This window comes from Myripristis murdjan, chromosome 7 (assembly GCF_902150065.1).
Source record: "Myripristis murdjan chromosome 7, fMyrMur1.1, whole genome shotgun sequence".
Taxonomy (NCBI): Eukaryota; Metazoa; Chordata; class Actinopteri; order Holocentriformes; family Holocentridae; genus Myripristis; species Myripristis murdjan.
In genome coordinates this window covers 12667295-12679766 of record NC_043986.1, presented here as the reverse complement: position 1 = coordinate 12679766, position 12472 = coordinate 12667295, and the positions used below count along the sequence as shown (strand labels likewise).

Below are 12472 nucleotides of genomic sequence, written 5' to 3'. Positions count from 1 at the left end.
TTGACCTGCAGGTGGTTCATCCGTGGTTTTAGAGTTGTGGTCTTGGCTGTCAAAGCACCCATGGCCGAAGCAAAGCCTGTTGCTAAGCAATGGAAGAATGAGATGTGATAAGATTACAAACAGCATTGCTTGTATGGAAGTATCTGCCAATACATGTGGGGCCTTCCCATTGATGTGCACGTAGCATGAACTTCTTTCATCCCTGCAGATGTTGGATACACTAGCGATCAAACATTAACTTGAAAGTGTTGCCATGGAAATGGGGAAAATTCCAGACTTTGGCTACACAAAAAATATTGTTTCATTTGTTGCTCTTGGCACCAAGGCCATTCATCTCAGATTTGATGGAAAGCTGATACTACAAGAAGTGCAACTTGACCCTTGATGAGCTAAATAGCTCAGTTAATTACTGTTACCCAGCCCCAACTAGCTTATAAATAAACACTATGTGTCTTGTGTGTCTAATTTGTACATTATTGATAAAGACTTGGTGAAATCTAGCCCCAATGTTTATTTGGATGACCAACACCAGATGTAAAAATGTACGCTTCAGTCCATTAACACCCTCAAGTGAGAGAATAAACCATGAATTCACCGTGAATTTTTACTGAACAGTTGGAGGTTCATTACCATGCACGTGTATTAACAAAACCATTCAGTGTCTTGCCACGCAATCACATTACAAAAGCAACATTGTCCAAACCGCGGTGACACAACACAACAGTAACAAAACGTATGGCCAGAATCACAGCTTCAGCTCTCATGTGATGCGAACAGAAGGTTGTGCATCCAGCTGTAGGCCTACTGTTTGCAGCCAGCATGTGGTCTAGTTCATCCAGCTGTGTGTGTTGTGTAAACCACTCAGCCCTGAGACAAGAGTATATGTTTACCATGCCTGCTGAGTGGCCAGGTGGTGCATAGAAAAGGCCTATGTAAACATCACATCATTTACATTGGTGCGACCAGCCTTCATAAATGAAACCATGACTCAGAAAGCCACAGAGAAATAGAATAATAGATGGAATAATGGACTTCCCTGTGAAATATACTCAGGGCATCTAAGGGTAAGAAATGGCTTTTTGACTGCAAAGTGCTGGTTCGGGAGGCATAAGCACTTTAGGCAGAATGATGCCAAGCTTTAAAAATTCCACTGAACAATATTGTGGCTCGTCATGCAGTGTGTGTCCCGTGCAATACAGAGGCTAAGCTGCAGCAGCCTGGGTTTGAATCTGGCCCAGATCCTTTGTTGCATGTCATCCCCTCTCTCTGCCCTGTCCTTCCTGTCTCTCTCCACTGTAATTGTCTAATAAAGCAGAAATGGCTAAAAAATAAAGAAAGTAATAATATAAAATAAAATAAATCAATAACTATTGGTGGTGTTGTGGAACCCTGTTTGCTGTGGCAGACAGCTTTGCTGCGAAAAAGAACTTCCATTCCTACGCCTAAATATTTTAATGTATTCTGGTGCATTATGGTATATGAATGTCAATTTGTGAACCAGTCTTTGTTCATCAGTTCCATCAGGGAGGCTGTGATTCTGCAGAAGTGTTTTTTTTTTTTTTTGAGAGACGATTTTCTGTGCCAGAAACCTTATCTGAGCAGGTACACTGAGAGCAAGTCAAAGCAAGGCCACCACAAAGCCGCCATAGAGCCAAAACAGTCAACGAAAGGCCGCAGGCAGTTGCCTGGCAACACTATCCCTATCACAGCAGGAAGTGGAGTTGAACAGAACATTAATCACTTTGAGCTCCATCTCACCAGTCACCGTGTGCGTATACAATGCTCTGGTCAGACAGACTTCAGGTTTCACATCACAATGAGTCACGCTGGTTCCAATTCAAAAAAGTACATACCTCTTCTTTCATCAACACATTTCACTTACAGGCTGGCAGGAGAGACAAGCTTTTGAGCGGTTTGTTGCTGAGATTAATGGATCACATCTCTGATAATTAATACCACACAAGTTCATTTTGGTGTTCATTCTCAACTCAAGTCTATAATTGGATATGTATAATTGGATATTGCAATGTGTATAATTGCAACCAATAAATGCAATAAGCCCTAAAAATGGATAAACATGTTTCAAAGTAGGATTTTGATTGCATTATGGGACAATTTATTTGGCACTCATCATCAATGGTGGTATCTGCCTTAGTATTTCAATGTAGAATTCACTTTATGAAATCTGCTTCAGTTCTCACTGCAGCAGTGAGTTGTGTTTGCAGCAGTTTTCCCTCGGACATCTTTTTTTCCCACTTGCCAAAACACGTTTTCTCTGAGAGACTTTCTGTAAATACAATGTCTACTCCTCCTCCCTTGTCTGTGTCACACAGATGGTGCCCAGCACTGCAGCAAGAGCAAATATTGAATTTGATGCCGGCTTAAGGGGCGAAATCCATGTGAGATTCAAAGACCAGCAAATTGCTTCAGGTTTCCCTGCACTTTCTGTTCTGCTTTTTCTCACAGTCACAACTCCTCTCTTGGTCAGCAGAGTTTGACCTGGTTGCATTGTGGAGCAGGCCTTGGTATCCCTGTGACATTTGTGATTGCGCAGAGATGATAAAGAGGATCAGTCTGACATGACAGAGCTGTGATCCAAAGTAAACCCAGTTCCAGTGGCTGCCACATTTCAAATTATCTCCTCCATCCTGTCTGTAATGTCTCCAGGGCTCTCACAAGGAGGACGCCTGTCACTAATCTTCACTAAATGATGTATTAAATAATTTCAGATGGCATTTCGAGTGGGAGGTTGCTTCAGTGTAGCTGCCCATTGGCAAGGTACAATCTCTCATAGCTTTGCCAAAGCAAAGCTCACCGCAGCATCTCTGCGAATTGACAAAAAACCCTAAAATCTCAAAAAGCAGCATGTGGGTGGGTTCTCTTGAGAAAACATGACAAGGTTTCCCCTGCTCAGAGTAGCCACTCATAAACAGACCTAATCATATGGTCTGCATTGTAAGCAAAATTAGCATGGACTGGCTGAGGAAGTGCTGTTGGAAAGCTTGTCAGGTATGCAATGCCTGCATGTCTACCTGAGGCACAGAGTCAAAAGTGTGCAATGACTCAACTTTGAAAAGCCAGTCATCTACAACATGATGCGGCGATGTGACTATTAAGCTGCAAATCCCTGCAAAGGTCACCTGTGGCTGTTCATAGAAAGTTTCTTGAAACCCTGTGTGCGTGGCAACTGTGCAGCCAAAAAATGCAGAGAGCTGAGACTCTTTGATGGGTGAAAACACCACAAAAATTCACACAACTCATGTTGTAATAATAATAATAATAATAAATGTAATTATATAGCACCTTTCAAAATGTTGTTATTCCTTATCAAGTATCTTTAAAAATATGTGGCAGTACCTCATATCTACCATGTGGGCAGCTTGTGTTACAAGACCCTGTGGTAATTTTGTGACTCTGACAGCAAAGAAAAATAGCTTAGTGTGGAACAACTGCAAATGAGCCACCTGCTTGTAAAATCACAAACTCCTTGGGGCAAATAATATGATTACAAATCTACAGAAAGGTTTCTCATTCTCATTCATCAACAAATGATAACCTCACTTTATGAATGAGAAGCTACTGCACAGGTATGGAGAGAAAATATAAACGGTGGCAGCAGTAAGATCATGCAGTTATAGCCAACATATTCTGTTGTCAGATGGCACAGTGAGAATGGACTAGAAAGGTGAGAGGTAAATGTGTGATAGCCGAGCACGGCCACATGCAGGTGCAGCCTGTGCCCTACTTTACCAGGCAGTCATACTGAACCACCTGGGCACCTTGTCACACCTTAGCACACTAAGCAATTCTTACATAAACATGTCCTGAATCCATGGATGAAATTTTGATTTCAGAGGTGGGGGGGACACAACTGGCTTGAGTACGGGGGTGGGTGGCGGGGGGGCTTGAACTGCTTGAGGACCAAAACTGCCATTTGAAAAAGTGGAGGGGACATGTCCCCCCTGTCTCCCCCCCAAATTACGTCCATGCCTGAATCCCTAAATTTATGGTTTTTGAAAAGGTGAGCCTGAACACTGAAGTCATTCGCTATCACAGACTAGATGTTCAAGACTGCAAAACACATGTATCCTCATCACACCAAAAGTGAAAGTTTTCTCATGGCTGCACATTACAAACACCCAACTACATTATCCAGCTGGGACCAGCTGTCAAATTAAACAAAATTTAACATCAATGGTATTTGAAGTCACCCTTATAAACACACCTTAACAGGAACTGTTCATCTACACAAACAGCCCTAGCCTATTCTCATGATGCTTTCACTGTCTCACACTGAAGAGGAGGATGATGGGATGGTTGGTTTTGAGAGGCCAGCCTCAAGAGAAAGTGGGTTAAGGGCTGCATTGATTTGACCAATGACCAAATACATTAGAGGAATTCACTACTACTAATAGTTCTTCTCCTTCTACTGCTACTACTACTGCTACTACCGCTGCTGCTGCTGCTGCTGCTACTGTTGCTACTACTAATAATAATTTAGATATAAAATAGACAAACAAAACTCATCCATAGGCTACCAAACTCAGTGGGGTATTTATGTGTTTCAACCTACAGGCATACAGCCTATAGGTTGACAGACACCCCAGAAAGTCAGCTACTGTAGACCCTCATGACTCCAAAAATAATCTGTTTGTTTTCTTTCAGTTTCCAGCCTGAGCCCCGTTTCATTCAGAAGCTCCTTGGCTCTCAGCAGCGCGTCTCCGCAGCGCATCTTTTCGTGCGGCCACTTGCACGGCGCCTGCTGGGCTCGGCTGCCACAGCGCACGACCTCTGCTCAAAACTCGCGTCAGCCACTGTCGGCACATTTCTGCTGCAGCAGCACCGCATGAAGCCTGTAGCGGGCCTATAAGAAGTCACGGGGAGCCTTGTCGGCCGGAGACTGCTCACGCCTAATTATCTCCATGGCTGCTGCTGAGACTCGTCAGGAGACGGACCTGCTCAAAATACGCCAGTTCTCTGCAGAAGACGGATGTAAGGCCGCGTGTTTATGCCCGAGCTATGGTAAATAAATGGATCCATTGATTACTAATAAATGAGCGACAGTGGGTAGGCTAATAGGACGTCTGTTGTCTGAATTTTACGTAAGCGGGCTTTTTGCGTAATTTTGCACCGGGTGTTGGATGCCGTGTGAACCGGGATTAATTTATTTGGTGAGGATTTCTCCAGTGTTCCCTCCTCTCTGCATCCGTTTGTTGTCCTCACACCAGACAGACAGGCTCACTGAAGGGACTAGCCTATTTGTATGCTGCAAAACTGTAAACAGACGAGGAGCTATTTTAATGAAAGAGATTGCTGCATCCCGGCTGAAGGTGGGTGGTTCTCTCGCTTGCCTTCCTCATCACCCAACTCACATTTCCATGTAGTGCTCGTTTGTTTTCGAAGGTGTAATGGTGCAATGCAACATTTACACAGCTCCTCCAGGAAAATGGACCAGAGCATCGCAGGCTGGCGCGCGGAACTTATTGCATGATGTGAGGTTTTATTTTAATGGTGTTTTTAATTCGTTGTCTTTGTTCCAGCAGTTGTAGTTTGTGTCTACGTGCGCGCTTGTGAGATATTGAATGGGGAGCGAAAGGCATTGTAAGCTATGTCTTGTAAGAATGAATGCACATGAATTAGCGTGAGTATAGGGCGCGTGTGTTTGTTTGGTATACACGCATATAGCAAAGCAGGGAAAGTTTGTGTATATGCGTGAGGATGAGCACTGGAAAGAGAGGGAGAGGGAGAAAATTGCATGTCTTGGACCTAGATATGTGTGTATGTACCAGGCACGATATTCTACCTCACAGCAATGTTTATTCATCAGCCATGTCTCATCTTTATTTACAGCCTTCCATTAAAAATGCCTGGGAATCCTCCAGCTGCTGTTCCATGCTGTTTTCTGAGAACGGGATCATAGTGAATTTCTCTTGGAATTAGATCAACTCCCAGCATGTTGCAGCCCCCCAGCAGAACAGGTCATTGCCTGTTGGAAACATTACCTCATCTGAGAAACCGTTTGAGATGGGCTCTCTTCCTGGCCGCCTGCATGGCTCTTCTCGGGCTTCCAGGGGCGGCGGGGTCTGCACTAAACTGCCACAAGACCTGCATCTGCGCCTCAAACATAGTGAGCTGCTCCAAGATGAATTTAACCACAGTCCCCACAAGCTTACCACTCTACACTGCTGTGCTGGATCTCAGTTATAATGACATAACTGGGCTGCGAGCAGAGTGGACCCCGATCAAGCTGGCGAAGCTCCATAACCTCCTGCTCAGCCACAATGGTCTCCACTTCCTCTCTTCGGAAGCTTTCACAAACGTCAAACAGCTTCGTTACTTGGACCTGTCCTCCAATAGCTTGCGGCAGCTTGATGAGTTTATCTTTGAGCCTCTGGTCAACCTGGAGGTCCTCTTGCTCTACAATAACCACATTTCCCAGATTGATCGCTCAGCGTTTGTCGGAATGCTCAACCTTCAGAAGCTCTACCTGAGCCAGAACCAAATCTCCCGCTTCCCCCTGGAGCTGGTCAAAGACAAGTCCCGCCTGGAGAAACTCAGCCTTCTGGACGTGTCCTCCAACAAGCTCAAGATCTTACCTATCGATGAGCTCCAGGTGCTGCCTGCTTGGATTAAAAATGGCCTCTACTTCCACAACAATCCTCTGCTGTGTACCTGTGATCTCTACAGCCTCCTGGCCCACTGGCACATTCGTAAGCTCAACTCCGCTGTGGACTTTAAGGATGACTACAAATGTGTCCTGCCTGGGCCCCAAAAAACCCAAGTGGGTGTTTTTGGTCTTAACGGTGACTATATGAACTGCAGCACATTCAAAGAGGCAGACAAAGAGGCATTTCTGGAGCAGACACTGATCCTTGGCTGTGATACTAAACGCAGGGACATGTTAAAGACCTGGGTGATGCCTGGCAATGTGGTGGTGACGGCTGAAAGCAACCAGACAGCCAAGGTCTTGACAGATGGGAGTCTAAAGATCGATTCAGTCAGGCCCGAGGACTCTGGGACCTACACTTGCTTTGCAGTGAGTGAAGCCCTGAATGAGACTATCTATGTGGTGCTGAAGGTTCACAACTTCACCATGCACGGGAGCGGGGAGACCCTGAACACAGCGTACACCACGCTGGTGGGCTGCCTGGCCAGCGTGGTGTTGGTGCTCATCTACCTTTACCTGACACCGTGTCGCTGCTTCTGCTGCCCGAACAAAGGTAAGAACCGGGGCGAGGACAGCATCCACTCCTCCATGCTCAGCGTGACACCCACCCATGAGGACCCAGCGCTCAAGGCTGAGCTGAACAGGCACGTGGCGTTCATAGACTCCAAGGACCTGCAGGGGCAGAATGGCAAGCTGAACCCCAATGGGGATGAGGATGATGACGATCTGGATGAGGAGGCCGGCTCACTGGGGAAGGGAAAGAGGAAGAAGTCTGTAGCAGAGTCCATCAGTTCTGTCTTCTCAGACACTCCCATGGTGGTCTGAGGTACAGCGGCGTGGGCAAAACAGATGGATGTGTATGGTACAATGTCAGCCATGTTCTTTCTAGTTAACCTAAACTGTGACTGTGACCTTGCAGGAGAGAACAGAGGAAGAATGTTCATCTATAGTCACGGAGAAGTGGGAGTAAGGCTCTCAAAGGGAGTAATAAACAAACTGGCTTGTTGTCAACAAGAACAATAAGCAGGACTTTTCCAGCATTTTAATCTGTAGCACTTAAATATTCATACTGTGAAAGGATGGCAGAGTACATGGACAGTGGAAACTAGTCTTACAGGAGTAAAAGGTAGAGGCAGTGTCGCTGGATATCACTACTCAGGAAGTGATACATAGCTTGCTAAAGCGGGGGAAATACGATACAATGCACATTTAGATTTGAAATTAGATTCTAAAAAGAGAAAAGTTCACACATACGGTGTATTCAAACCATGAGCATGAGCCTCGCTGACTCATAATTATATTTATTACAAAGACTAGACTAGAGTCTTATGTAAACATTAGAGCATAAGTACATTCACCCCTCCTCTCTCGACACATGGACAGAGAGTTAGACGGACTGATATCAGCAGGTTATGAATATTCGTCATTACCCTTGAGTCATCCATAGAGAAGCAGCATGCCCCAATCTAACATTATATATGATCCCAAACTAAGAGGACCTTTGCGAGTGGGATGAAGTAAACATGTATCTCAACTCCCATTAAATATTTAGTTTTTTATACTGAGATAGCGATAGGACAAACAGTATATTAAAACACCATTGCAGGTCACCTTTATCCTGCTTCATTGCTTACACTTACTCCGACTTGCATTTAGTTAGATGTATTTCATGACATTGCTCCTTGTAATTACTCATATTCATAATGTCTATAATGATAGGCGAGTTCTATTTTTTTCCTTTGCTATGTTAAGGGATCAATTTAAATTGATGTATGGCATTATATAGCTAACCTACACGAGGCAGACCATTGTTTATAATGAATTATGTATCAAAAGGGTTGCCTGATAGTTATTGCACATCTACATTATAATTCAAAAGATGCATTTAAAGCCTTACACACGATATGAAACATGGAATGCATCCAGGGGATACACAGTAGTTGCAGGGAAGTATTTAATTTTGATTAATTGTCAACATATTGTCTAAAGTGTATACAGAGAGGTACCATAGCGGTGGTTTTTGGCTTCTGTTTGTTGTCCACTGAGGTTGCACACACTGCAGAGCTTGACTCCTCCTCTTGGCCAAACCACAGCATTTGTTTTTCTTCATCATATTACCAGGAAGTTAAATATCAAGCCATCTTAAGACTTGCAGATTTATTTATCTTGCTGTGTGTAAAATGCTTTCCTTACACAAATACATGATACATTTAAACGTACTGTACATTGTTAAAAAAAAATGTCTTTGTACGAATCATGAAATATACACCATGTAATCAATTTAAGTATGTGACCCATTTGCATTTTGCTCTTAGGAAAAAATCCTCATGTAACTGATTTAAGATATAGCCATCTTGCCCTATGTTAGTTTGCATGTGATGTAAATGATACCAGCAGGTAAACAGAGTCTGCCATATTACATAACCACCTGGGGTTCTTTCAAAAAGACGATGCCTGTGAATAATATTTATGAGGTGATACATTATTTTAAGCGGATTTTAAATTTGTCAGCTAATAGCAGGAAAGCCGTGTGTGCCACAGGGGGAATCAGTGATTGTTTCCTTATGAAGCTTTTACCAATAGAATTTATCATTAAATACCCATTCCAGCTACTTTTACCTACTCTTAACTGAATTCCCCGTGCGAATGTATGCACACACCGCATGCCCTGTGCATATTGAATTAACTGTGTTTGAAGCAGGCGACTGCATAAACAACAACAAAAAGGAGTGATTTCATTATGCTGTGTGGGTTTCATTTCATGACACAGGAAGGTTAGCCATGACTAAATGCTAATTTCATCTTTTGATGGAAAGAGGCCTCTTTCTGCCTTCCTTTTATTTGTTTGCCTGAGCAGGAGGGGATAGGTGTGTTATCATGACTCACAGCAACACAAAGCCATCCGCACTGGCTCCCCGTGCATCGACGGCCTCAATTCAACCGGGATATGTTTGTGTATCTCTGTCATTACGAGGCTGCCCTCACTTAAATTCACGAGCAATCATTCAACCAGGAAATGAACATGATGCCCTTTAAGTAGTCTCTAATTTGTTTATGAGGGAGATGCCTCTAGCTCTCAAAGAACATTTGCTTTTGCTTTCCTATTGAGTCATCTGGACAGAGCGTGTGCTTTACCATGAGCTTTGCCATTCCAACAATACTTCCGTCAAAGTGAGGGGTCTGGTAGTTGAAGGAAAAGCACATGCACTCTAACCTTTCCATTTAATGTCATTAGCTTGGCTCTTAAATGCTATTATGCACACAAAATGGGTGCATCAGGTTCTAAATGTAAAATTACGACATTCTCCGGGACCGATGGAGTGCACACAGCGGTTGTGTGCTCTGCAGCTTCTCCTGTGTGGGAGAGAAAAGGAAGTCACACTTATCAGAGGGGTGGTGTGTGAATCACTGCACTCTCTCACACTTTGTAATATAAGGTAGAGAAAATGCAGAGCACCGAAAATACTAGAGGACACAATTCAACAAAGCTATTATAAAGTTAGTTATTATTAATGATTGCAGCTGGCCAAGAATCTGCCCCATCTCCTAGACTGTCAGTCGGAAACGTTGGAATACTGAAAACCATGTTAAAGCAAATCTCGGGAAGAGATTTTAGGTCTTAATGCAGCACGCCTCTAATAGATCCCCAAGGAATAGCATGTGTTTGCCATGTACTAACCCAAAGTCCATCAAAGGAGTAACCGCTGTGGATAATAGGTGGCTAATTCTCCTCTGTTGAGAGAAATACTAAGTGCTATTGTGAGGGTCCTGACATAGTGGAGAAGAGTGGCTTTGTACTCTCCAAAGCAAATCTGCCTTCCTATATATATCTATATATATGTATTAAGACTCACTTTTCTGTGTTCAGTATTGATAAGTTGTGTACTGCTATGTTCTACCAATGTACTGATGGTATTCTTGTGTAATCCAATGTTGTTGATCATTTTGCATTTTGTCTGCTGCCGTGCTACTGTCAGTTGTTTTCAGTGTTAACCCCCCAGTCTTGATATCAATGTGGATTTTCTAAGTAGGGGAGATGGGTTGTTTTTCTTTTTTTATTTCAAGAGGATGTATTTTACATTTTGACTCAGCTGTAGATGATGGTTAAACAGAAAAAAAATATTGAATATATATCAAAGACTGCCTTAGAAGAGTATGTAATTTTATTCCCAGTTTCATATCAAAGTCATCGGACATCAATACATCCTTTGGGACAGTGCGTATGTAGCCACCGGTGATTTTCAGTCAGCACTTGACTTTGCCCGTAAAGCCATAACGAAAGCAAGATAAGGAGACGGCACGGTGCAACACCAGATTGGAGGCTGTGGCTGGTGATTTCCAGGTGACTCACCAGTGGTTTATTCTGGTGGTGCTGAACAGGTTGCCTGCTCAGGATGAGGAGGAGTTGTACGGTACAAGTCCTCAACACTTAATGGCCATTAAAGGAACAACTATTCTGTAGAAATATTTTTATCTCTAAAAAGTCAGGATTTAGAAAAAATGATAGAAGATTTCTTAAACAACACAATGGATTTTTTTGAATAGGTCTCAGGGGCCTAGAAATAAGAAATATACTCAGGACTATGTAAAATTTTAATTTCAGTACAATTTGTTTCTTGACATTTAAATATAAAACATGATTGGACTTTCACACAGCAGCATCAGTAATATAAAAACGACTTCTAAATTGTGTGCAAAACACAAGGCCTTTGCTACATAGGATTTAAATGTTTCATGTTTAATACTGGCACACTATTTCCTCAGTCTCACAAGGATTATCCTCTCGACAGTAGACAAAGATTATGGAAAAGCGTGCTCAAAATATGTAGTAGCAAGTGTTGAAGGTCTTGCATTTTGCAGCATTATGCTGTGAAATCCTCCAGACTCAGTACATCGTAGCAGGTATGGAGGCTTTCACAGCCTAATAGCTGTGAGTTTATAGAGCAAGTCAGCTTGTTCCTGCCATAGAGTGAAAAAGGTCTTGCAATTAGAGTTGAATGGCTTGCATGGTATACTTAAGAGCTTCTCTGACTGCAGGATATTTGCAACCTAATAGGTGATACTATAGAGAATACTATGATATATAATTTGATTTAATAAAACATAAGACGTGTTTTACATTTTGTCTTGCCTCTTCTCTGTATGTTGCAGCTTTCTTTTACCTCCAAATGCTGTGTAACCATCCATACAAAACCTTTTTACTGGGATTAATAAATCCCCTCATTCCAGTAAAACATGTCATGGTATCTGTTTTTAAATCATTGAAGGTGGCCCACAGTGAAAGATTTGGACATTTATTTCACAATTTGACAGCTTGCTCATGGTCACAGTTTCCAACTTATTTACACAGTAAACAAAAGTAGGTTTTAGTTTGGTGATGGGGGTTGAAGATCACTTCAAGTATATTATTCTTGCTTGATGATGGATTAAATGTTACATCTCTCTTGAGGGCATTCGTGTCATTGGCAACTCTAAATGAATGAAAGAAAGAATGAATGAATGAATATTATATTTGATGTAGCTCCTGTGCCATGTTATTGCTTTAATGTGGATGATCTAGTGTGAAGTAGGGCTCCTATGGTCCATTGTTATGACCACGTGACCACACCAAAAGCTTTCCCCATTGCAGCACGTGTTTACATAAAATTAAAGGCCAGATGAGGACAGTTTGGACAGAAGTGGTTTATTTAATGGCCGATAGTTCAACATCCAGCCGGTTCTGTTTCTGAAGAGAAAAACTGGTGGTGTAATGTCATCTAGTGGTGGTAAGATGCAATGCACCATCTAAATATGGGGGTTCATCTG

At 42.8% G+C, this 12472-nt stretch overlaps 1 protein-coding gene across 4 annotated transcripts; it reads left to right on the top strand.

The window, feature by feature from the left end:
• Positions 1–11787, top strand: amigo1 (adhesion molecule with Ig-like domain 1). 4 transcript variants are annotated; one of them, XM_030055765.1, is made up of 3 exons: positions 1–11; positions 5065–5330; positions 5851–11787. In XM_030055765.1, the coding sequence occupies exon 3, from the start codon at positions 5954–5956 to the stop codon at positions 7490–7492; it is 1539 nt and encodes a 512-aa protein (XP_029911625.1). In that variant the 5' UTR covers positions 1–11; positions 5065–5330; positions 5851–5953; the 3' UTR covers positions 7493–11787. The 4 variants fall into 4 exon arrangements, with proteins under 4 accessions (XP_029911625.1, XP_029911626.1, XP_029911624.1 ...); XM_030055766.1 differs by lacking the exons at positions 1–11; positions 5065–5330 and adding an exon at positions 4870–5022; XM_030055764.1 differs by lacking the exon at positions 1–11 and having other exon boundaries at positions 5045–5330.
• The last annotated feature ends 685 nt before the right edge of the window (positions 11788–12472 follow it).